Source organism: Podarcis erhardii, assembly GCF_964252035.2.
Source record: "Podarcis erhardii genome assembly, chromosome: 3".
NCBI lineage: Eukaryota > Metazoa > Chordata > Lepidosauria > Squamata > Lacertidae > Podarcis > Podarcis erhardii.
This window is the reverse complement of record NC_138507.1, coordinates 124,876,885-124,902,308: the sequence shown is the minus strand read 5'-3', so window position 1 is coordinate 124,902,308 and position 25,424 is coordinate 124,876,885. Positions and strand designations below refer to the sequence as shown.

Below are 25,424 nucleotides of genomic sequence, written 5' to 3'. Positions count from 1 at the left end.
GTCAGAAAGTTCTTCCTTAAACTTCAGAATCTCTTCCTTGCCCCTTGCGGAGCCCTCCAAGGATGGGATATTCTCCCCCGTGTCCTGCAACATATCCTGGGAGGAGGTTTGATCCAGGACCTCAGTACATTTCCAAGCCTCTTTCTGAAACTCCTTGAGAAGAGGCGCCCCATATCTGGACGCTGGATTACATGTCCCTTTGAGGCTGCACCCGTACAGCATTGATGTGTCTGATCATATTGTGTATGTCAGTCACAGTGAGTCATGGTGTTGGCAGATTAGCATCTAAATAAAAATAGAAAATTGTCATGGATTTGCATAGCGGCCCTGTGCACAGGTGCTCAATGGGGCAAAGATTCTGGGACATGTGTCCCAGGACTTCAAAAGTCCTAGGTGGAAAGTCAGCAAAAATGTGCCACATGCCAAGGGAAAACCCACCGGAAAGTCTAGGCAGGCACAGCTTGTCTCAGGGTGGATCCCAGCAGATCTCGGAGGGCGGCACCTTGCAGCTGTTCTGCAGTGCTTATTGCCCCCCTTGCGTCTGTTCCCCACAGCTCCCTCCCTTCATGCCTTTTTCTCCCAGCTGGCAGGGTATGAGGCTGCCTTGCCCATCACAGAGAAGTCCAACCCCATCACCCGGGAGCTGGACAAGGCGGACGCTGCACAGATCGTCCAGCTGCTCAGAGACTGTGATGCAGAAATATTCCAGGAAGACGACGAAGCGCTGGTCAACTACAAGGTGACTCTGCCTCTCCCTGCCTACTTGCCTGGGGTGGGGGTGATCTGGAATGCGACCCTTCAACACTGTAGAATCATAGAATAGCAGAGCTGGAAGGGACCCTGTGGGTTTCCAGACAGGAGTTGATCATGATGAGGGTTTGCCAAATGTGTCTTCCTCTTAGCTCATTTCTACTCTTCACCCTGAGTTTGTGCCTTTGGTAAAGGTTGTTTTCTAACTGGAGCGCTTGCAGGCCAGTGTTTCACAACTGTCAGTGTTTATACTACATTTTTAACAATTTGCCTTGAGGGCACCTTTAACCTCTTTTGTTGTCCACCGGTATTTCGCTTTCCATTCTTAAGTTGGGAAGAGAGTAGTTACTTTGGAAGACGATAATCAGGCATCCAAACGACATGACCAGTCCAATGAAGTTGATGTTGGATGCATTACAGTAGTCCAATTGTGAAGTTACCAACACACGAATGACAGCTAAGCTATCTCTGACCAGAAAAGGGTGTAGTTGGCACACCATCCTAGGCTAACATGAGGTGTCCCTTGCCACAGAGGTCACCTGAGCCTCCAATAGCAGAGATGAAACTGGGAGCGCCCCCAGACTACAGACCCGCTCCTTCAGATGAGGCACAACCATGCCCTGAACTGGCGAACTCCCCATCTTCTGCATCTGGGAACCACACACACACACACACACACACACACCAAGGTCTCTGTCTTACCAGCATTGTCTCAGTTTGTTGGCAACCATCCTGCCCACTGCTGCACCTGGGCACTGGTTTAGAACAGTCATAGCAGATGCGATGGAGAAATAGCACTGAGTGCCACTGACATGCTTTTCTGTCTCCCCCAGAGGCTGTACAGCGAGTCAGTGCTGAAGACCATGGTGGACATAATTGCCAAAGTGCAGGAGGTGCTGAAGGTATGGCAGGAGGCAGTGTGGGTGGGTGGGTGGGTGGTGGTGTTGTCGGGATGTGTATAAATGCTAGGAGAGGATATAATAATTAGATATTATCTTTCCTTCATCATGTTTGTGAGTTCAACAGAGTGCATCCCTTTGCAGCTTAAAAGGAAAGCTTAAATAGGCTAGTTTTAGCCTTTTCGTTTAAGTAATCCAGGATACTTTAAGGCAGACTGGATTCTCCTGGGATTTCCTCCTTTTCTCCCCCTTAAAATATTTGCTGTAGAGTAACAGATGCAGTAGCTTTTTTCAGGCAGGCTTAAAATGGTAATACAAACACATAATTAAGTTTAGCTTAAATGTAGTTTCTTCACATTTAGCTTCACAGCTAAAATGTAGGCATTTCTTCACATTGGCGGCAGAGTGGAAAGACTGAGATACAAAAAAATGCTTGATTACCTTCTTCTCAAGGTGAGGGGAAGTGACCTGGCAGGGCAGCTTACTATACAGCATTAACCCCTTCATGCAATAGATGTTGGTTATACTGTATGAGGCCAGTTATCCCACATGTCCAGCTACAACCACCGTTTCCTCTGGATGGAGGGTAAACTATGGTGGAGGCCAGGTATTCAGTTGCTTATGAGGAGTGGGGTAGAGGGCCCTTGGCAGCTGGGCCAGGATCAGCTGAGTGGGTGGACACCCAGCCTATTTGTCTCTTCCTTCTTTCCTCAGGAACCAGACAACACGCTCATTGTGCTGAGTGGAGGGGGAGCCTCTGGCCGGATGGGCTTCCTCATGGCGGTGAGTGCCTCCTGCCTCGCCCTCCTCTTCCTTCTGCTCCCCCCTTTCTCTCAAGCCCCCCCCCCCATGCCTGGAGATAAGGGCTGTGCAGCTAATGAAGAGGGCCTGCTGATGCAGGGAGGGCTGCTGCCATCTGTGGGGCATCCCTGGGGCTTGCCCCCTTGCCCCTGGGAGTTAGCGCTGGAGGGTTTGCCACTGAGCCTGGCTCAGGGCTGCACTGGGAGGGGGCACCTGCCTGGGATGCCACAAAGGGACTGCATTGATAGGAAGGGCAGGCTTTGCACTGTGGCCTTTGGGGTGGTCCCTCAGAGCTGGGGGGGGGCACAGGTCGCCCCTCACCTCCCTGACTGTCTTTGTGTCTGTTTTTCCTAGGTATCCTTTAACATACTCCTGAAGGGGTTGGGGCAGCTGCCCCAGTACACGTATATAATTGCTGGGGGGGACAGGTAAGGACACAGGATGAGCAGGTGGGTGGTAAAAAAAAAAGCCGTTTGGGACTCTAGGCTACTAGACTGGTGTGGGGGTGTCTGGGACATGTGGGGGACAAATGCATGTGGAAACGTTTCAGGTGCAGACCTGAGTTTGGAGAAGAGAGTCTTTTGCATGTGTGCATTTGTGTGGTGCTGGTGGTAACTGGAGCTCTAGGCTGCAGAGTTTCATGTTCGAGGGTTCAGAGTTTGGGGTGGATTTGGAGGGCAGGGTGGGATATTATTTATCCTTCCTCTTACTCACTTGTGTGAGTTTGACATCTAGTTAGCAGCGTGTAAAATGACCATCCTCATACTCTCCAACATGTCCAAGCAGAAAACTAGGGTGCACTTATTTCAGGGCCAAGATCTTGCTTGAAAGCATGGTCCCCCAAAATCAGATGCCCTGATTAAATTGGGACAGTTGAAGGGTCTGCATCCCTTTGCAGCATAAGATGTGGAAACTTCTAGGACAAGGTAGCTTAACCTTGTTACAGAAAGTTTCAGACCTGATCCCAGCAGAAGCAGCAGTGAAAACAAGAGAGGCAGAATCTGACATTATAAAAATATGGTTGAGATAAAAAAATGGAGTCTAGACTAAGCATCCTTTCTCTTCAGCTCCATGGTGAAAAAGAGACTGAGGAGGGAGGAAGTGGTAAGGAATATTTTCATTTGTTACTTTTCCTACCAAGAGGAAGCAGGGGATATGACCTCACAGAGTGTCCTCTTTAGCAATTTATAGGGGATCTTCAGGTGTCTTAACCCTTCGCTTATCCAGCAAAACTTGAAATCTCATTTTGGCTGCAAATTTAGTTCCCACACAGACAAGTGCATTTCTTATGCCTTTTCTCACAGGTCTCTTGTAGCATCCCTGGAGGGCCCTGAGGACAGTGCGCTGCTGGGCATTGAGGACCTAAAGAAGGTGAGGCTGCTGCTGGTGTGTGTGTGTGTGTGTGGAGAGACCCTTGCCTACCAGCACCCTCGGCTCTGAGTACCCAGCTGCTCCCCAGAGCTGCTGTTGCAAAGGAGCAAGCACCAGCTACAGATTCTTCTGATGAAGAGCAGCTCCACCAGGGCTGTTATGTACTGAGTTGAATAGGATCCAAACTGCAGCAGTCTGATTGGTCCTAGAACAATAGGCTCCAAAAGGCAGCAGTCTGATTGGTCCTAGAACAATAGGATTCAGAATGCAGCAGTCTGATTGGTCCTAGAACAATGCAGCAGTATGATTGGTTAGCAGGAACCACCCAATCATGCTCCAGATAGAAGTGAATCCACAACCTGATTGGCCTACAGTAGAATCCTGGAATTAGCCAATCATGTGCAGCCCATTGTGTAAATAATGTATATAAAGCAGATACTTTGAGGGGACATTCATTCATTCCTCCTCACCACTATGAGCTGAATAAAGAGCATGAAATCACTTTGCGACTCTGAGTATATTTCAAGGGCCATCTAAAAGCCTTGGCTTCCCTTGCCTTGCTGGCAGGAAGAGCATGAAATCACTTTGCGACTCTGAGTATATTTCACTGGCGACGAGGATGGGATCCCGCTGAGCTGACTGCCACACACAGCACCGCAGCACCGCCACCTGCCGCACCGCTGCCTCGCACCGTGTATCCAGGCTTCAGCTCCGGGACACAAGGAACTCAGAATGGCAACTGACAGCAGCTTCTCGCCATTCAACCCAGCATCTGGAGACTGGGAAGCGTACGCCTCCCGTTTCACCTTCCTCCTAGAAGCCAAAGGGGTCACCGATGAAGAAGACGCCAAGAAGAGGGCAATATTCTTCAGCGTCTGCGGAGAGGAGACATTTGAAATCGCCCGGGCTCTCCTTGCGCCTGAAGACGTCGCTACTGTTCCATACAAAACAATAATGGAACAGCTGAAGGGGCACTTTTCGCCACAGCCCTCAGTGGTGGCTCGTCGAAATGCCTTCTACGCAAAGCGGCAAGCCCCTGGGGAAACCATAACTGGGTTTGTGACCTCTCTCCGCCAAGCTGCCCGGTTCTGCAACTTCTCAGAGCTGGAGAACATGCTTCGTGACCGCCTCGTCGGTGGCCTGAAGGATGAGAAGCTGCAACGACGCCTCTACGCTAAGAAGAACCTAACGTTCCAGGTCGCTCTGGAGGAGGCCCTGGCAACGGAAGCTGCTGAGAGGTCGACGCAAGAGGCACGGCTGAGCCAGCCGTCCCAACCGAGGGTCCACCACGAAGACCTCACCAACGACTCGGGATCCGACAGGGAGGAGGTGCACCGAGTACAGCAGCGCACTCAAGCAGCCCACATACCACAGCTGCCTCGACGAGAAGGAGGGAACTGCGCAAGCTGTGGAGAAAGTCACGAGAGGAGGACCTGCCGTTTCCGCAACGCAGAGTGCAGGCAGTGCAGAAAATTGGGACACATCGCCCGGGTGTGTCGGGCTCGGCCCACCCGAAGCCAGGCATCAGATGACCAATCCAAGAGCCCCAGGTCCCGGGGCCCAACGCACCAAGGCAACTCGACGGAGCTCACAGACTTCCAGGTATACCAGTTGCCCCACCCCAACGTAGAGAAAATTTATGTAGAGGTACAGATAGAGGGGGCCCCATGCCGCATGGAGCTTGACACGGGTTCAACTCTATCCATAATCTCGGCAAGGACCTTAAGGAAACTGTGTCCTACTGGGGGTCCCAAACTCAGGCCGGCCCCATTCACCCTCCGGGACTTCCAGAAACGTAAGGTCCCCACAATGGGGGTGGGGACCTTCAGGGTGCAATACCGAGGGCGGACGCGGCAACTGGACTTGCTTGTGGTCAAGGGCCCCTACATTAGCTTACTGGGGTTGGCATGGTTTGGACCACTGGGACTAGCCATCACCGGGGTGAACCACATGAGCTTACAAGTGGACGTGGACGCCATATGCAAGGAGTTTCCGGGGGTTTTCGATGGGAAATTGGGACAGTATACGGGCCCCCCCATTGCTCTACAGCTTGACCCCGCAGTACGACCAGTCAGGCTCAAGGCCCGCCGGGTCCCATTCGCCCTGAAACCCCGTATAGACGAGGAATTGGACCGACTCGTGGAGCAAGGAGTGCTGGAGCCGGTGCCTAATGCCCCCTGGGAAACCCCAATCGTCACACCCGTCAAGCCTAATGGTTCAGTCCGCATCTGCGCAGACTACAAATGTACCATAAACAAGGCCCTCATGGCCCATGCATACCCAGTGCCAGTGGTCAGCCATGTCCTTGCCACCCTGGCTGGGTCGAAAATTTTTGGCAAGCTGGACTTGGCCCAAGCATATCAACAGCTGCCAGTAGATGAGGCCACAGCAGAGGCACAGACGATTGTGACGCACAGAGGAGCGTTCAGGGTAAAGCGGCTGCAATTCGGGGTCAGCGTGGCACCAGGCATATTCCAGAATCTAATGGACTCTCTCCTTAAAGGGATTCCTGGTGTCACCCCCTTCTTTGATGATGTGTTGATTGCCGGGCCCACACCAGAGGAGTTTGAGGACCGCCTCCGCACTGTTCTGCACCGTTTCCAGATGGCGGGTCTCAAGGTGAAGCGGGAAAAATGTCTACTAGGAGTGCCTCAAGTGGACTTTCTGGGATTTATGGTGGATGCAGAAGGGGTTCACCCGACTGGGGACAAGGTACGGGCCATTTGTGATGCCCCAGCGCCCAAGAACAAGACTGAACTTCAGGCCTTCTTGGGATTATTGAACTTTTACCATTCCTTCCTTCCCCACAAGGCGGCGGTAGCGGAGCCCCTACACAGACTCCTGGACAAGCGGGCCCCTTGGGTGTGGGGCCAGCGCCAGGAGGCCGCATTCCAGGCAGTCAAGGACTTGCTTGTCTCAAACTCGGTCTTGGCACACTTCGACGAGAGGCTGCCGGTGGTGCTAGCATGCGACGCCTCGCCCTATGGCATCGGCGCTGTCCTGGGACACCAACTCCCGGATGGAAGAGAGGTACCGGTAGCATACTTTTCCCAGACACTCAACGAAACCGAGCGGAACTACTCGCAAATCGACAAGGAGGGTCTGGCAATCGTGAAGGGAGTAAAAAAATTCCATGATTTCTTGTACGGGCGGCCCTTCACCGTGGTGACTGACCACAAGCCGTTGCTTGGCTTGTTTGCCCCCGAAAAGCAGACCCCCCAAGTGCTGTCTCCTCGCGTCCTCAGGTGGTCAATTTTCCTTGCCAGCTACCAGTATGCACTGATTCACCGCCCTGGAAAGGCGATGGGCCATGCAGACGCCCTCAGCAGGCTACCACTACCGGAAACAGGCCCCGACCCAGCACCTGCACAAGAGGTTATGAGCCTGGAGCTGCTTCCTGACCGCCCCATTCAGGCACAAGAAGTTGCACACCATTCCAAGAAAGATAGGGTCATCTCCCGGGTCCTGGACTGGGTGTGGAGGGGATGGCCCAGCCGCAGCCCCGGGCCAGAATTCGCCGGCTACACAACCCGCAAACATGAACTGTCAGCCCACAAGGGGTGCCTGTTATGGGGAAGCAGGGTCGTTGTTCCCCAGCCCCTCCGCAAAAGGGTCCTCACAGCCCTACACGAGACACACCCAGGGGTAGTAAGAATGAAGGCCCTTGCCAGGAGTTATGTGTGGTGGCCGGGGATCGACGGAGTGATAGAGGCCTGGGTCAAACACTGCCAGGCCTGCCAGGAATCCCGCCCAGATCCCCCAAGGGCCCCAGTCCAGTCCTGGGAGTCCGCCCGAGCACCATGGTCACGCCTGCATGTGGACTTCGCTGGCCCCTTTCAGGGGAAAACATTCTTCATAGTGGTGGACTCCTACACCAAATGGCTGGAAGTCGCACTGGTACCGTCCACTTCTACGTCCGCAGCCATCCGGGTACTACGCAGGCTGTTTGCAACCCACGGGCTCCCTGACACTCTCGTCTCAGACAACGGGACTGCATTTACATCAGGAGAATTTCAAACCTTCACAGTGCAGAACGCCATCCGCCACATCCGTTCGGCGCCATTCCACCCTGCCACCAATGGCCAAGCAGAACGCATGGTGCGGACCACCAAGGACACCCTTCGCCGCATGACGCAAGGGGATTGGGAGTACCGCCTTGCCACATTCCTTCTAGCACAGCACAGCACCCCCAGCTCAACGACTGGCCGGAGCCCCGCTGAACTACTAATGGGTCGGCGCCTTGCAATCAGATTGGACCGCCTTCACCCCGATAGAGCTCAGGATGAGGTAGTGGTGGGGGAAGGCAGGAACCCCCGGACCTTCGAGGCCCAGGACCCAGTGTACGCAAAGAATTTTGGGGCAGGCCCTGCATGGGTACCTGCCACAGTCACCAGGGTCACGGGCCCCGTGTCGTACGAGGTGCTAACAGATGGGGGGCAATGCTGGCGCCGCCACTGCGACCAGATACGGCGACGATTCCCGGGAGAAAACCAGGAGGAGGAGGACAGGTCAGAGGAGTCCCAAGGGAACAGTGGGGCAGTGAGGCCCATAGAGCAGCAGGGGCAAGCAGGAGAGGCAGAATCAGTAAATACAGAGAGGACCCGCGAGGCCGAAAGGACACCGGAACCAGAACCACGACTGAGCGAGCCGGTTGCGCCAGACCAAACAGCCCCATCCTTGGAACACGAGCCAGAACCTGAACCCCGGACCAGGGAACACCCCAGGCCGCAACGCACACGTAGGCCACCGGCGTACCTTGAGGACTATGAATGCGACCTTCCGGGCAGGACTGGAACTTAGAGGGGAGGGGTGTTATGTACTGAGTTGAATAGGATCCAAACTGCAGCAGTCTGATTGGTCCTAGAACAATAGGCTCCAAAAGGCAGCAGTCTGATTGGTCCTAGAACAATAGGATTCAGAATGCAGCAGTCTGGTTGGTCCTAGAACAATGCAGCAGTATGATTGGTTAGCAGGAACCACCCAATCATGCTCCAGATAGAAGTGAATCCACAACCTGATTGGCCTACAGTAGAATCCTGGAATTAGCCAATCATGTGCAGCCCATTGTGTAAATAATGTATATAAAGCAGATACTTTGAGGGGACATTCATTCATTCCTCCTCACCACTATGAGCTGAATAAAGAGCATGAAATCACTTTGCGACTCTGAGTATATTTCAAGGGCCATCTAAAAGCCTTGGCTTCCCTTGCCTTGCTGGCAGGAAGAGAGCCCACAGGTGCTCTGGGCAGGAGAGCTGATGGGTGCCTTTGGTCCTGGGTGGGCTGGGGGGTTAGGGGCAGCAGCAGCATAACAGTGACAACTGAGCTCCCTTTTCTCTCTCCTCCTCCTCCAGGTCTGTGAAGGGAAAAAGAAGGTCATTTTCTTTGGGATTTCATGTGGTTTGTCTGTGAGTATTTCATGCAGGACAGGAGTGGAGGGAGGGACGGGAGGGAGGGACCCTCCCAGTTCTTGTAGGAGACGAAGGGATATCTCTGTTCCAGATGGGCAGGGGAGCAGAAGACAAGAGGGATGTTGCACCCCACCCAGCCAGAAGGTTTCACATGGAGGACCACAAAAGCCACCTCTGACAAACTCCCTCAATGTCAAGTCCTTAGGTGTGTCCAGTGGATGTTTCTGCTGGCAATGAAGAAGGGCCACTGATTCAGGGCAGGAAGTCACAAGTTGGATCCCCCACCTCCAAGTGGCACAGGAAGAGAGCCCTGCCTGAAACCCTGGAGAGCTGTTGCCAGTCAGTGAGGCAACGTGTAGTTAACTATGGAACCTGCTGCTGCAGGAGGCCGTCATGGCCACTGACTTGCAGGTCTTTAAGAGGAGGCGAGAAATACATGAGGGGGAGAGGGCTATCAATGGCTGCTAGCCACAACGGCTACTAGTCACGATGGCTCTGCTCTGCCTCCACGATTGGAAACAGCAATGCTTCTGAATAGCAGTGGCTGGAAATCACAGGAGGGGAGAGTAGATCATGTGCTCGACTCTTACTTGCGGGTTTCCCTTTGGGGCAGCTGGTTGGCCACTGTGAGAACAGGGTGCTGGACTAGGTGGGCTTCCTTTGGCTTGATGCAACAGGCTCTTCTTATGCTGTTGCACTGAGTTTTGTACATTGGTGCCAGGCCTGAAAGAGGAAATATGGGTCTGGGAGACGGAAGTAACCCTTCCCAAGCCAGGGGTCCCCTTGGAGCTTGGCCTTGGAGGAATATGGCCTTTGGAGCAGAAGCTGCCTGCCTGTGCCTGCAACTAAGGCATGGCCACTGTGGCTGGTGCCGCCTTACACGGGCTCTGCTTGCTTGCAACAGGCTCCCTACGTGGCTGGGCAGCTGGACTTCTGCATGAACAACTTGGACATCTATGTCCCAGTTCTGGTGGGATTCAACCCAGTCACCATGGCCAGGTAAGGGGGGCAGGGGGCAGGTCCAGAAGAGCTGCAGGGTGAGCTGCCAAACACTTTGCCCAGTCTGGCCAACCCTATTCAGAGCATCTCCTGTGCCAGAGGCCAGAGGCATCTCAAGCTTGGGAGGCGCTTGGCTGGGGGAGAAGAAGGCAGATAATGGAGATAGGTTGAGAATTAAATGTGTAACTTTAAATTTAAATCACCAATCCCACATGTGGTGGGGAAATATGAGAGTAAACAGGCTGTGAAGCCCTAAAAAACACACAGCCGCTTTTGCAGCTTACTGGAATCTAGGTATTAGGCAATTATACCTCTTATCCCAGTTTATTTGTAGTCTGCTGACTTTTCCCCCTCTGTGCCCTTTGTTAAGAATGCACCACACATTTTAGTAAGATAATCAAGAAATCCCCAGCTAAAGTAGAATGCGAGTGAGTATGGAGGGGGATGCAACCTTTCTGCTTCAGAGGTTGGGCTTTGTAAAATGTCCATCTGCATTAACAGTAATCTATAATGAACATTCTAAATTCTCCCTGTGGCAAGCAAGAGGAGGTCCATGTGGGGCTCTGGGGAGGGTGACCTTGTGGAGCGTCGGAATGGATCTGGGCAAGAGGCCCCTGCCTGCCCTCTCACACCCCACATCTCCCGACAGGACAGACAAGATTGAGGGCTTCCACTCCACCTTCCGGCAAGTGGCCGAGAGGATGGAGAAGCTGCAGGAAACCCACCAGGCCTTCATCCTCAATCCTGCCGTGGGGGTGAGTGCTGGGGAGTGGGGGGGGGGCCTTCCCTGTGCTTCCCTCATCAGACCTACCATCCCTGCGCATCCATAGCACATATAGGCATTGGTGGGGCCGAGGGTGGTCCACTGGAGAGGGCAGCCCACAGATAGGGGGCAGGGGCTGTCTCCTCTGACCGAGCCCATTCTCAGGGTGTCACCTGCTGCACCTCCCTCAGGTGAAGCACCTGGAAGGGGCCCTTGGGTGGTTATGGTTCTTTAAAGGCTTTGGTACCATCAGTCAGTGAGGAAAGGGTTTCCAAGCCAAACAGAGCCCCTATGCAGGCAGGAGCCTGTTCTAGAATAGAACCCGCCCCCCTGTCCACCCCATTCCCTGCCCTCCCCAGCACTCACATATATGGAAAAAATGGAATTCAATAAGCATGTTTACCTGAAATCTACTTCCTTCAGGTTCTATCTTTCAGGGCAATTTGTTTCGTCATCAGCCCTGCGGGGGGGGGGGGGGGAGTGTGCTCACCTGGGCTCCACATGTCTCTCGTAACAAGGGCTGCTGGCTGTGGGCATCAGGGTATACTTTAGTTGTGCTCCAGTATAAGAGCTTGTTCCCAGGAAGGCCTGTGATGGGCTAGTACAGGCAGGCAGGATTGCCAGCCCAGTCCATGGGGCCCTGGTCTCTGGCAAATCCTGGCAGCTGCCATGGGGCATTGGGAGAGTCTCCTCTAAGCACCAGGCAGGGACCGGTCTCAGCCAGCTGTGCTCTTTCAGCCTGAAGGGCTCACTGGCTCATCCCGCATGAAGGGCGGCAGCGCCACCAAGATCCTTCTGGAAACTCTGCTCCTGACTGCACACAAGACAGTCTCCAAGGACAGCGAGATCTCAGAGAAGTGAGTTATGGAGCAGAAGCCAAGCAGGGCAGCCTCTGGGGGCTCCTCCATGGGGTGGGGAGAGGAGCCTCTCTTAGCTCCCAGTCCCTCTCCTGGCAGCTGACCAGCAGCACAAAGCCCAGCAGAGTTCTCTTTGAATCCTCTCTGCAGGTGTCTTCTGGAAATCCTCCGCACCTATGAACGGGCCCACAAAGTCACCTATGGTCAGAGCAAGAAGATCGCTGCCCTTGTGAAGCAAGCAGGGACCAGGTGAGCCTCAGGTGGGCAGGAATTTCTTCACAGCAACCAGAATTTATCTTCCTTGAACCTCAGCTCCTGCGGGCTTTGGCCTGTCAAAAATTCTCTGCCCCCCCCAGCACAATCTCTGCCTCTCTCCGCCACAGCCTACAGAAGAAGGCTTATGTCTACCTGGTCGGCTGGCATACCCTTGGCATCATCGCCATCATGGATGGGGCCGAGTGCATCCCCACCTTTGGGGCAGGTGAGCCCTACCAGGCAAGGAGGGTGAATTCAGTCTGGGCAGAGAGTGGTTCTGTAAATGTGGGACCCACCGCCACCAGAATGTCCCCATTGACCAGGCCCAGGAAATGTAATGGGCTGGAGGAGGGGCTGGAGGAGGCTGGCAGGAGGTCCCAGTGCGTGTGCATGAGTGTGTGAGAGAGAGAGACTGAGAGAGGGCGGGGGTTCCTTCTTATGCAGACACATGAACTCTCTTTTCTGCTTCTCCCTTCATCGCACAGACATCAACGATGTCCGGGGCTTCCTCATTGGGGACCGCAGCGAAATGTTCAACAGAGAGGCTGATCTGATTGCACAGGCGAGTGGTCAGAGGAGGAGGTTGTTTGGACACCTGCTAGGCTGGGGTCTTCTCCTTCTTCACCTCCTCCTCCACTTCCTTCTCCTCTTTTGGGGGCTTCTACAGAAAGGGGACACCAAACCCAAATGCACAGGCCCAACCCCGAAAGCAAGAGGAGCTGCGCCCTCCAAGGGTCACCCCCTTCTCCAAGGCCCCCCTCACATGGGAGGTGGGCGCACAGACCAAGCAGTGCCAGGACATCCAAGGCAACAGCCAGTTCATCTCATTTCTGGTAGATCAGGGCCAACCCATAACTCAAGACCCCCTGCATGCCCCCCCCCAAAGCCAGGCGTGGACAGCTGCTTCTTTCTGTTTTTCTCGTGCAGGGCCCCAAGTTTGCTTTCTCTGAAGAAGATTTTGTGAAAACAATCCTCCCATCACTGACGGAGCTGGATACCGTCCTCTTCCTTTTCACAGTGGATGGTGAGAGACGGGGGCTGAGGGGGCTGGGGGGGCCTCTTGGGAGATGCAGGAGAAAGGAAAGGCATCTCCACATGGTTAGACTATGGAGGCAGAGATGGCCACCAACTTGGCTGCCGTCAAGAGGAGGAAGTTGTTGTTGTTGTTTTATACTCTGAAGAAAATTCATGGAGGACACAAGGCTGGGTTCTGCCTGCACTGTCAGACCAGTTCCTGGGCCCCAAGTGGAGAGGGGGCTGGCTGCTGCTGCTGCTGCTGCATTCAGATCCTGCTTGTGGGCTTCCTTTTGGTTGTGAGACCAGGATGCTCCGCTAGATGGGTCTCCTTTGGCCGGATCCAGCTGCAGGGCCCTTTGGATGTTCTAGGGAGCCATGAGGTGGGAGGACGAGGGAGTCTGCAGCTCAGCAAGCACAGAAGGGATGGCAGAAAGGGGACTGCTGGAGCCAGCGCTCTGAGGGCTCCTGACCTCCTACCCTTTTTGCCTGCTTCAGAGAGGGGGCTGCAGCTCAGCGGCAGAGCAGGAGGCGGCTCTGAGGTCCAGCCACCAGCATCTCTAGGTGAAAAGAATCACAATTTGCAAGGAACATGAGAAGAGGATCAGGTTATGGATGGCATGGGGAGGATACATTAATTACAATTGCCAGACTTCCATGTTGTCAGAGCTGCCCGAGGTCCTAGCTCACAAAGGACCAACGCCAGTTCGTTGTTATATACAAAAGTCTTTATTGAAGTTCAGTTTTGATTTCAAAGCCGCGGCGCGCAGCTCTACGTCTCAAACTCTAGACCGCCGAAGCTCCGTCTGAATCTCCTCCCCCCAGACACCAGTTTAAGATTCTAGCCCTGCTCCACCTCTTCCTCTGCTCTTTCCTCCTCTGGGTCCGCCTGTCCGCTGGAGTCTTGCCCTTTCTGGACTCTTCTGACGCTGAGTCCCCTGAGTCTTCCCCCTGCCTCCGGCGTGCTTTAGGACCTGGTTCCCAATCCGGGTTTTCTGCTGTCCCGCGGGCCTGTACATTCGAACTTGGCACCCGCGCCCAGCCGGCAACCTTCCTCCTGACCGTTACACTGCTCCTGTCACTGCTTCCCTCTTCGGGGGGGCTAGCTGGACCTGACCTCCCCTCCGTTCCCTCACTCTCCAACAGAGGCGTGGTCAGCCCTGACTCATCTTCTCTCCCTGCAGGAGGAGACGCTGGCCCTGATGCATGGGACTCTTCCCCCCCACTACGCTCTGGTGGGGGAACTGGTCCTGATCTTCCACTGCTGCTTTGGGAGTCCCCGCTGGCCCCTTGCTTCTGGTGCGTCCCCCCTGGGACCCCCCTTGCCCTGGCCATCGGCGCCCCCCTCTGGGAATCTTCTGAATCGCTGGAGAAACTCATGGAATCTCTCGGGCCACTGTCATACTCCCCTACGCTGCCCTCAGATTCTTCCCCTTCGCTCTCCGTTTCCTCTCTCCCCTGTGCCTCTGCTCCTGAGCCCCTGACACATGTGTATGGGTTACACAGAGAACCCCATCCTTGGCAGCAAAATGCAGAAGCTTGAAACTAGGCTGCAAAGCATTATATTTTCTGAGGAAATCCAGATGCTTGATATTTTGTTCTGTTTTCTTATATTTTGTTGGAAGCCATTCAGAGTGGCAGGGGCAACCCAGTCAGGTCAGGTGGGTGGGATAGAAAAAATATATCATTACTACTACTACTACTACCGAAGGTTAGCTGGCTGAACCCCTCTTAACAAAGAATCCGGCAACAACTTATAAAGTAAGTTGAATTAGTGCTTACTTACTTAGCAGTCTTGCATTGGATCACAACAAAGGCAGCAGTAAAACTATGCAGGTAAAATACTTAAGGGTTTCAAAATATATAGCTGATTACAAAATTGGATTGTGCAGTCAGGGAGATCGCCAACATCCGTCTGCCTTGAAGACATGGAGAAGAAGTGTGAGAGAGAAGCGACAGGAAACAGAGGAAATGACATCACACAGAGCTCTCTCTCTCTCCACCTTTCACATTTCTATGGTCCAAATCTGCCTGTCTAGCAATTTACAGCCCTGTGGTTAATAGCCCCTAGACTTCTTAACTGTTAAATTCTGAACACTAATCTCCTACACATAGGGGGCCACCCTATCCCCCAGAGCCCCTGGAGACAATCCTGGGCTGCCTGGAGCAGTGGCTGGCTCCACATCAGACAGCCCCACCTGTGAGTCAAAGGCACTTGGATCAGCTCCTCTCCCTCCTTTCCGGAAAGGGAAACAGCTGGTGGGGGAGTGAGCACCCTAAACCCTCTTGTGCTGCCTTCCTTTGCCACCAACACCCCTCTCTCCTCTCTTGACTGCAGACAACCTTGATGAAGTGGAGAAGTTGGTGGTTCAGGTGAAGGAAAGGACCTCCAATGTGCAAGCCCTTTCTCATGCCACAGTCGGGCAATACCTGCCGGTAGGTGCTGTCTGCAAGGTGGGCATGTTTGCAGGCCCTCAATACCTGATGACTGATGGCTATCATCCATGGTCCACTCCCCTGGAGGGGCAGAATCACACATGCAAGAGGGCTCTGCCACTCCCATTGAGCAAGCCCCTTTCAGATCTTGATCTTTTGGCTGACTGTTCCCCCTCTCTCCCTGCTTTGCCCCCTGGCCCCGCCAGGCCTCGCTCAAGAAGCTCTTCCCCTCCATCATCAGCATCATGTGGCCCATCCTGTTCCTGGAGTACGAAGGCAAGTTCATCCAGGTGAGGAGGGGGCAGGGAGCCACTGACAAGGGGGAGGGGGAGAGTTGCTTTGTGTCCAGGCTGGAGCCCCCCTGGCCTGGTCCTTCTCTGCCCACCCTCCACTTGCCCATTCAGCCCACACACACACACCCGTCCCTTTGCAGAGGTTCCAAAGGGAGCTCAGCACCAAGTGGATCCTGAACACAGTCAGCACCGGGGCTCACGTGCTGAAGGGCAAGATCCTGCGCAATTACATGGTGGACCTGCGAGTGAGCAACTCCAAGCTCTTCTGGAGGGCAGTCAGCATCCTGCAGGTACTGGGGGCAGGGGTATCCCAGAAGGCTCCCCTGCAGGGCCATGGAGCTAGTCGATGGGTGTCCACTTCCCAGGGTGAGTGCTGGCCAGCAGAGTGCCAGCAGAGTCTTGCTTTGGCAACAGCAGTGCCTGGTGCAGGGTCAGGCCAGCCGAGGTCTTCCGCTCAGTCCAGCTCCCTCCTTCTTCCAATTTCTAACACTGGGGAGGGGGCCTCTGAGACCCTGCCAGTCTCCCAGATTTGCTTGTACTGTATCTCAATCATCCACTAAGATGCGTTGGGAAGCAATGGCGGGCTTTATCCTTGTGATCCTCACAACAACCATCTTAGGGAGGCTACTCATGGAAAGACAGTGCCTGGTCCAAGGACGCCCATGAGCACCGTCAGGGCAACATGGTGACATGAACCTGAGTGAAGTTTGCTCACATCACAGGGGCTCTGTGGGGCCACCACCTTGCGGGAAAAAGCAGAGCTCAAGTCCCCACACTCAGGAGGGACCTGTGCCCTTTGCCACCCCCTGGCAGCCCCACCCAACTTCCCTCTCTCCCTCCAGAGGTTCTCGGGCCAGCCGCATGCCAAGTGCCTGGAAGGTCTCCTGCAAGCCATCTATGACCCTGAGCCGCTCTCTGAGGATCTCCGCACAGCTCCAGTCTCCAAGCACATTGCTGTAGCAACAGACAAGAGCAAGGTAGGCAGGTGTTCTCTCCCTCCCTCCCTCGCCCCCCCCCCCCCGCACCTGCCCATCCCACTTCTCCATCTGGTCATCCCACACTTGTGCCATGACACAGGAGGTACAAGTCACACCAATCACACTTCTTATTGCTGTTTATTTGTGGTCTACTGACCTTTCCATTCTCTGTCCCCATTGCTAAGAATGAACCACCTGTTTTAGTAAAAACAAAAAGATTTTACTTACATTCAATACAGACAGCAAATAAATCAAAGTGGTATGCAGGTAAAAATACTTCTTAGTTGCAAAATGCAAATTTAGTTTCCAAAATGGAGTATGGGATCCCAGAAGAGCCCATATATGTGCACCTGCTCACATTGCTGGCTTGAAAGGAAAAGAGAAACTGGGGAAAGGAGGAAGAAAAGATTAAGATGCCCAAACCAATGGCTTCAAGTTACAAAAAAGGAGACTTTGATTAAACATCAGGAAAAACTTTCTGACAGTGAGAGGTGTTTGACAGTGGAACCGTCTCCCTCGGAAGCTGGTGAACTGCCCTTCCCTTGAGGTTTTAAAGCAGAGGTTGGATGGCTGTCATGGGTGCTCCAGCTGAGATTCTTGCATTGCAAGGGGTTGGACTAGATGGCCCTTGGGGGCCCTTCCAACACTATGGTTCTAAGATCTTTTGTCCTATTTCCTGCTACAGGAAATGCAGGAATACAGGAACTCTGTATTCCTTAACCCTTTCATATTGTCAGGGCTGCCTCTAGGTCCCAGCTCACAGAGGACCAACGCCAGGCTGATATTATGTACAAAAGTCTTTATTGAAGTATAGTTTCCATTTTAAAGCCAGAGCGTGCAACCCTACGTCTAGACTCTAGATCGGCGAAGTCCTATCTGAATCACTTCCCCTTCCGCACCAGTTTAAGATCCTAGCCCTGCTCCACCTTCTGCGCTGCTCTCTCCTCCTCTGGGTCCTCCTGCCCTCTGGGGCATTGCCCTTCCTGGACTCTTCCGACGCTGAGTCGCTTAGCTCCTCCCCTTGCCTCCGGCGTGCTTTAGGACCCGGTTCCCAAACCTCACTCTCTGCTGTCCCGCGCTCCTGTACATTTGAACTTGCTTCTCGCGCCAACCCAGTGACCTTTCTCCTAACCGTTACACTACTTCTATCACTGCTTCCCTCTTCCGTGACACTGGCCGGATCTGACCTCCCCTCCGTTGTACGACTCTCCGAGGAAGGCGTGGTCAGCTCTGCCTCGTCTTCTCTCCCTGGTGGGGGAAGTACTGGTCCCGATGCCTGAGACCCTTCCCCCCCACTCTGCTCTGGTGGGGAAGCTGGTCCTGATTTCCAACTACTACTCTGGGAGTCCCTGCTCCCCCCTTGCTCCTGGGGCGTTCCCCTTGGGACCCCCCTACCCCTGGCCACTGGCGCTCCCTTCTGTGAATCTTCCGATTCGCTGGAGAGGCTCATGGAATCCCTCGGACCACTGTCCCCTCCTACACTGCCCTCGGATTCCTCCCCCTCGCTCTCCATCTCCCATCTTCCCTGTGCCTCTGCTCCTGAGCCCCTGACACATATGCTTATTAACAAACATAATGGTCAGTTTGACTACAGATTTCCCCACATCTCTTTCATTTGCCCAGGTTGTACCCACAGCCCTGCTCTGCCTCCTGCGTAGCTGCTCGGTGCCAGAGGCCCGCGCCCGCCTGGATGCTTCTCCCTCCCTCCGAGCCGCCCTTGACACTGCGCTGAATGCTCCTGGAAGGAAGCGAGGGGCTGACAAGTCAGAACCTGATGAGCCGAGCACATAGGGGGGGGAACACTTCTTCCAAGGGGTCCCATAGCCTCAAGCACCAGATGGTCTTCCAAGCAGAGGCACTCAGCCTGATGAGAGAGGCCTCGTCTGACACTGCCCTGCTGGTGCTGGCCTGTCTTCTCCCAGTGGGGAAAGGGGGTGGAGGGAAGGGATGAGGAGGGATCTGGGATGAGAGCTACTGGAAGTGAGGCCAGGACAAGGATCCTGCTGTGCCAGGAAACAGGTTCTTCTTCCCTTTGGGAGATGGATCTGTGCCTCTGGGGAATGCCCTTCTTTGCCCCCTGGCAGGGTGGGCCTTGCCCCCAAACGACTCCCTTGTCTCAGGAGCTGCCCTGCCATGCCCTGTCCTGCCCTTCCCCTCCATGCACCCCCGGCATTGGGCTGCCATGCTAAAGTGGGTGTCAGCCTTTCCTGCCAGCCCCTCCGATCTGTGCTTTCTCCTTGCCAGCTCACATCCCTGGCACTGCCACCTGTGCCCTCTTCTGCAAGGCTGGCTGCCTGGTGGACCATGGCGTGCTACTAGGGAGACAGGAAGGGCTTCAGATTCCCAGCCTGCCCTTCCACAGCCACCAGCTAGGCAGTGCAGACTGAGCCCAAGCCAGGTGGGTCTTAGAGAGGCCTTCTCCAAGTCTCATGAAATGTCCTGGGGGACCTTGCAAGACTCGCAGCAAATTGTCTGTGGTGCCTGTAGTCAGTACCTGCTGGCAGTGTCATTGTGTGGCCTGGTGGGATGAGGTGAGCATGGCAGGTGGGTTGGGGGTAAAGGGACCTGGGTCCACCCTGCCCCCTGGAGCCCCTGGCCCCTTTCTCTGTCTCAGTGTATGAGGTTGGCACAGCTCGTTTCCTTCCTTTCTGCCCTGGAGCCTGAGGTTGACTGTGTCGCTCCTCCTGTCTTTGACGGGGAACCAGCTGGCGAGTTCTGGGCTCCTCTCTTTTTGTAATAAAAGATGTGTCTGTGCACTGGGTGTCCTGTTCTTGCTCTGTTTGGGGTGGGTGACTGGAGTGCTCAGGTTCTAGAAAAACATCCTGAAACACCCGCAAGGATCAGACGTAACCTCTCTCCCCAAATACACACAACGTGCACACCATGAACTCTGAGGGCTCCACGTGGCAAAGGAATGCTTTCATAAGGCCTAGCTTGACCTCCCACTTGGATGGAGCATGTGCCCTGGGATGGCGTCACGGGTGGCCTTGACCACACCCCACCCCAGCCAGTATCCCTCTTTGGCTGGCCTGGAAAAGTGACCCTTGCTCCTGTGCATATGTACACAAAGGGTACATGTGGCTGCTGGGTGCACTTTTGCTGTTCAGGAAAGGGAGAGGGTGGAAGCTGTGGACTTGAGCTCCTGTCAACAGGAAGTCAGCCATCCACCCACCCACATCTGATCATTTAGATTCATCAGAGGTGGTTCCTGCTGAGACAATGGCTGGTTTGAGGTTTTGAGAAGAAAGACACAGGGCTGCTTGATGGAGCCCCAAAAGAAACTGGTAGCCAATTACACAGATTGAAAGTTGGCATGTGATTTGTCCTGCTGCCCCCAGATAGCAGTGTGGCTGCAGCATTCTAGCCCAAATGAAGTTTCTGAACTATCTTCATAAAATGCCATTACAGTGGTACCTCAGGTTACATACGCTTCAGGTTACAGACTCTACTAACCCAGAAATCGTACCTCAGGTTAAGAACGTTGCTTTAGGATGAGAACAGAAATCATGCAGCGGTGGCGCAGCAGCAGTGGGAGGCCCCATGAGCTAAAGTGGTGCTTCAGGTTAAGAACAGTTTCAGGTTAAGAACAGACCTCCAGAACGAATTAAGTTCTTAAGCTGAGGTACCACTGTAGTGCAATTCATCCTGGAGGTTACCAGAAAGTGATTGACTGTGGTTGCCTCTGACTTCTCAGATACAGTGGTACCTCAGATTAAGTACTTAATTCGTTCCAGAGGTCTGTTCTTAACCTGAAACTGTTCTTAACCTGAAGCACCACTTTAGCTAATGGGGCCTGCTGCGCCGCTGCCGCAGGATTTCTGTTCTCATCCTGAAGCAAAGTTCTTAATCTGAGGTAATATTTCTGGGTTAGCAGAGTCTGTAACCTGAAGCGTATGTAACCTGAAGTGTATGTAACCCAAGGTACCCCTGTACGTCACTGCCATACAGTTGGAAGTGGCAGGCACATTCCTGGGAACTGTGGAAAGAATCCCTGTTAAATCCATGGCTGCTGCATCAGGCTGAAGAGGGCCCATGGTGTTGCAACATCTGCCAACATCTGGAGGGCCACCTGTATTCCTCTTAACCTACAGTAACACATCTGGTTACAACTCGTGAACCTTGAGTTTATGCACGGTTTAGGTTTGGCACGGGATGGGCAGGCAGGAATTCAATAAGCCAAGCATTTTCAAGTATGGAAATGCAATCCCCTGTATGGACAAGTCAAACCACGGGGTTAGCACTACCAAAGTGCCCCCCCCCCCAAGCCTGGGCAGTGCATATGTTGTCTTCTGCTGCCCAGATGACAGTCCCCCTCTTGGCCTCACTGATGAAGGTGTTGTTCCAGGTGCCATCCAACCAGGTTGGGGACTCCACTCGGTATTTGTGTAGTGTTTAGAATCATAGAACTGTAGAGTTGGAAGGGACCCTGAGGATCATCTAGTCCAACCCCCTGCAATGCAGGAACATGCAGCTGGTCCATACAGGGATCGAACCTGCAACCTTGGTGTTATCAGCACCATGGTCTTACCAACTGAGCTACTCAGGCTATCCTTACTCCTGAGCGTTTTCTTCTCTCATAGAATCACAGAGCTGGAAGGGACCCAAGGGTCATCTAGCCCAACCTCCTGCAATGCAGGAATCTCAGCTAAAGCATTCATGACAGGTGACCAACCGACCTGTTTAAAAACCTCCAAGGAAGGAAACTCCACCACTGGAAGATCTCTCCCAAGGCAGCACCTAGGTGGGCTGCCTTTCCAGGTGGACAAGCTCTTCTGCCCAACCAGAGGCTACTCAGGAGCAAACCACATGGAAGTTAGGGTCAATGTGGGGGGTTGGTGCCCCCTGGGACTGGTATGGCAGAAGGGAGACAAGCGGTAGAGGGGCGCCAGAGCCACAGAGACTCCGCAGAACCATCTCAAACAAGTTTTGCCCTTCTCCGCTGAGTTCTCCGAGGGGGAAGGCAGACGCGGGCCGGCGGGCTGGAGACACAGCTCAGCGGCCCAAAGGACCTCCCGGGTTACAAGCCCCGCTCTTCCCCGCGGAGCCAGCCACGCAGCAGCCGGCCGTCGGCGCCTGTCGAACCGGAGCCCCGAGCGGTCCCGAGCATCGCGCCTCCTCCTGGACGGGCCCGCCCGTCCGACGCTTTTCTTCGTGTCCACCGGAGCCTCTTGAGAGGCTCTCGGGCAGCTGTAAGGAGCCCCGCCCGCCTGCCCCTCCCCGCCCGGTCGCCAGGCGACCGACAACACATCGAGGGGCCTCTCCTCCGCCTCCTGGCTCTGCTTTTTCGTGCGCCACGAAGGACCCTCCAGCGCAGCCAGCAGGTAGAACCCCTTCTTGCCCGGGGACCGCCCCTTTTCGACTCCCCTGCGCCCCGGAGAGCCCTCCTCCACCCCCAATTCCACCGGGAGCGTGGCTAAGAGCCGCTCAAACTTTCGGTTCCTAACTTAGCAGAGGAACATTTTCCTCTGCCCTCAACAGCAGGGGGGCTCTGCGCACGGAGCACGGGAGCGGCGGATCCTACTCCGCTCCCCCGAGGGCCCTGGGTTAGTTGGGCTCCACGGGGCAGCCGCTCCGCTCTTGGACGACTTCCAGCGCCCTTCTTCTCCTTCCTCCTCCAGTGCTCAGGATGCCTCGCAAGCGCCGGGGGAAGACGCTGCCACAGGCGCAGCCAGCTGGGACAGGACGCGCAGCCCCCGGAAGCGGCGCCGAGGACTCCGGGGGTAGCCCACTGCAAGAGGAGCTGGAGCGCGTCTGCTGGGAGCTGGAGCGGCTGCGCGGGCGGCGGGCGCAGCTGCGGGCGCAGCACGAGCTCCTGGAGCGGGAGGCGCAGGAGCTGCGCGCCGAGAGCCGGGAGTTCCTGGACTACGTGGCCAAGCGGGCGCAGCGGCGGGAGGGGGCGGCCGTGTTGCTGGGCGACGAGAGCCGGCAGCTCCTGGCGCACATCCAGCACGAGCACCGGGAGCTCCTGGCCCGCTCAGCAGAGCAGGAGGCACTGCTGCGCGCGGAGCTGCTCCGCCAGGAGGCCGAGCTGGCGCGGCTAGGCGCCGAGCTGGAGGAGCTGCGCGGGGTGCGCGCGCTGCAGCAGGAGCAGGCCGGCCGAGTGCGGGAGCTGCAGCGCGCGCAGGCGGCGGCCCGCAAGGAGCACGTGCAGCGGCGGCAGGAGGCGGCGGCGCGCTTCGCGCAAGCCAAGGCGGCACAGGAGCGCGAGGCGCGGGAGCTGGCGGCGCGCGTGGCCGGAGAAGCGCACCAGGTGGCCGCGCGGTGCCTGCTGGAGCACAGGCGGGAGGCGCAGCGGCAGAACCGGGAGCTGAGGCAGGAGCTGGCGCGGCTGGTGGCGAGGGCGCGGGCGCTGCAGGCGCACAAGGACCGGCTGGAGGATCGCGTGCGGCGCTTGCGGCGGCAGCATGACTCGCTGCGGGATTTGGCCCTCCTGCGCCGCGGCGGCCCCGAAGGAGGAGTGCGACCGGCAGCGGGGACGCGCGGAGACGCCGGAGGGCGGGCGCCCCTTCTCCGCAGCGCAGGGCAGACGAGCTGCCTCCAGACGCGCAACTGCTGAGACGCTGACCAGGGTCCTGGCGGAGAGAACCTTAAGACGAGCCTACGAGGAGCCTGGTGGATCGGGCCAGTGGCTCAGCTAGTCCAGCCTCCTGTTCTCACGGGGGCCAACCAGATGCCTGTGGGAAACCTGCAAGCAGGATCCGAGCGAAAGAGCGCTCTCTCCTGTGGCTGCCAGCATCTGGAATCCAGCAGCATGGACTGTGGCCACAGAGTCTAGCCTCCAGGCTGACTAGCAGCCCTCGCTAGCCCTCTCCATGAGTTTGTCGAGTCCTCTTTTGAAGGCATCCCATCTGGTGGCCATCGCTGCCTCCTGTGGGAGGGAGTTCCATAGTTCAACTAATGCACTGCACTGAACCCATTTTAATCAGTTTTGCTTAACTGCTGTTGTTGTAATATTACTTAATGTGGTTTAATATCTTATTCTTTTCACAGTTTGCAATTTTATTAGGTTGCTGCTTTACAAATTGCTTTGTAGAGGTGTGGTGAGTTGAGATAGAAAAACTGTTAATAAAACAGGATGGGAGGCAAACTCTCATTCTACAGGGACAGATGAGGGAAGCCATCTCAGTGGCCCTACTTAAGGGAGCCTCACAACTCAGGCTAAGAAAACCAGGACGTATGTTGGGGGTGCAGGCAGATCTTTGGCTGTGGTTCAGCAATGGTAAGGATCAGGGTCATGGCTTAGCTGGGCCCAGATAGTGCCCAGGTGCAGGATCTCCCTACATGCACTCCTACCTTGGCAATGTAGTATTTCTACCTGGAGATATTTTTATTTCAGGAGGCCTCTGGCTGGGTCATGTCACATTATGCATGCAAAGCAGCTGCTCAGCCACTGTTATGGACAAAGGAGGGGGACCCAAACACCTCCTCAGAAGCATTGGCATGCTGTGCGTAAGGACTTGAAACATCAGAGTTCCAGGACACAGGAGCTTGCCCTGCTACTGAGCAATACATGCACACACGACCACTGACTTATGCACATTTCCCTCTGTTATACTGGGTTCCCAGTGTCATAATAAGGCAAGGAAACCCCATTTTCTGAAGCATAGAAATTCACCAAAATTAGTCAAATAGATGGTTTCATTTAGTTCAAAAAGGTGATAAAAATTGTGATCCCAGGATGGAGGGGAGGGGACCTGACTCATGGCATGGAACAGGGACTCCATAATTATCAAGATGTGACAACACATACTTAGGATACACCTCCTAACTGCCAAACCAGGTGTTAACAGCCCTGACAAAGGGACCAGACTAGTAATGGTCAGAGGGAAATGAGACTCAGGAATAAATAAAAATGCCAAGGAATGCCTTCCTGACAAAGGGATATGTAAATACTTGCATTGACTTGTGGGGTGTGGGTACTTGAACTATGCAGGATAGACAGGGACATGTCTGGTTCTCAAATTTCTATCTGACACCATGCCTTTTCTGTGACAAAAGAGGCCATTTGCCCTTTGTTCTGGACTTTGTTTTGTTTGGGAGTTGAAACCTTGTTGCAACAATAGACAATCAGGTTTCCTAGCTTCTGTTTTGCTTCAATTTGCTTGGCTGTGATCTCTTGCTGGAACCTGACCAATTCTGAACCCGCAGGGCTAGACCCTACCGAAGCTGGGAAACAGTTAAGCACCGTACCCCAAAATTTTGTCCTTATCAGTCCTTGTGTCATCAACTAAGGCAGCCCCCATTTCCTAGACACACAGCTTGTGACTGTATGGGAGTCATAAAGCCATGGTTTGTAGTGCTGCCTGGTGCCTGCTGACCTCAGTGACCAGCATGTCTGTGCCTTGTAATGTATAGAATGTATTGACCTTATATGGAGTTGTGTTTCCTTTGGGCAGTGATTACCTTATATGGTGATGGGAGTGTAAAGCCATTACCAGGATGTAACGTGAGACATTAGCAGAGGGCCATGCTGGCTGTGAGACAAAGGATAATAAAAAAAGTTACCGGAGAGGAGAGAAGCAGAATGAGCTGCTCTCCATCCCTGAAAATACTTGCTGTCTCTCCGTGTCCTTTTTCTATGCTATGCTAAGCACCATT

At 54.6% G+C, this 25,424-nt stretch overlaps 2 protein-coding genes across 4 annotated transcripts in view; both read left to right on the top strand.

Moving 5' to 3' along the window:
- The window catches only part of GCKR (glucokinase regulator), a 48,933-nt gene extending 29,743 nt beyond the window's left edge, over positions 1-19,190 (top strand). Inside the window, exons 4-21 of one of the 3 annotated variants that reach the window (XM_081856450.1) lie at positions 555-739; positions 1,584-1,652; positions 2,364-2,432; positions 2,805-2,878; positions 3,755-3,821; positions 9,176-9,229; positions 10,137-10,231; positions 10,881-10,986; positions 11,733-11,851; positions 12,002-12,100; positions 12,235-12,332; positions 12,592-12,668; positions 13,034-13,130; positions 15,459-15,556; positions 15,763-15,846; positions 15,990-16,139; positions 16,692-16,826; positions 18,450-19,190. In XM_081856450.1, coding sequence (XP_081712576.1) covers positions 555-739; positions 1,584-1,652; positions 2,364-2,432; positions 2,805-2,878; positions 3,755-3,821; positions 9,176-9,229; positions 10,137-10,231; positions 10,881-10,986; positions 11,733-11,851; positions 12,002-12,100; positions 12,235-12,332; positions 12,592-12,668; positions 13,034-13,130; positions 15,459-15,556; positions 15,763-15,846; positions 15,990-16,139; positions 16,692-16,826; positions 18,450-18,617 — 1,844 coding nt within the window. In that variant the 3' untranslated portion in view covers positions 18,618-19,190. The remainder of the gene's footprint in view (positions 1-554; positions 740-1,583; positions 1,653-2,363; positions 2,433-2,804; positions 2,879-3,754; positions 3,822-9,175; positions 9,230-10,136; positions 10,232-10,880; positions 10,987-11,732; positions 11,852-12,001; positions 12,101-12,234; positions 12,333-12,591; positions 12,669-13,033; positions 13,131-15,458; positions 15,557-15,762; positions 15,847-15,989; positions 16,140-16,691; positions 16,827-18,449) is intronic. The other 2 variants (XM_081856452.1, XM_081856451.1) reach the window with 2 other exon arrangements.
- A 2,383-nt stretch (positions 19,191-21,573) lies between these two features.
- On the top strand, positions 21,574-24,905 carry CCDC121 (coiled-coil domain containing 121). Its single transcript, XM_081856447.1, has 2 exons — positions 21,574-22,147; positions 22,452-24,905. The coding sequence occupies exon 2, from the start codon at positions 22,453-22,455 to the stop codon at positions 23,380-23,382; it is 930 nt and encodes a 309-aa protein (XP_081712573.1). The 5' UTR covers positions 21,574-22,147; position 22,452; the 3' UTR covers positions 23,383-24,905.
- The last annotated feature ends 519 nt before the right edge of the window (positions 24,906-25,424 follow it).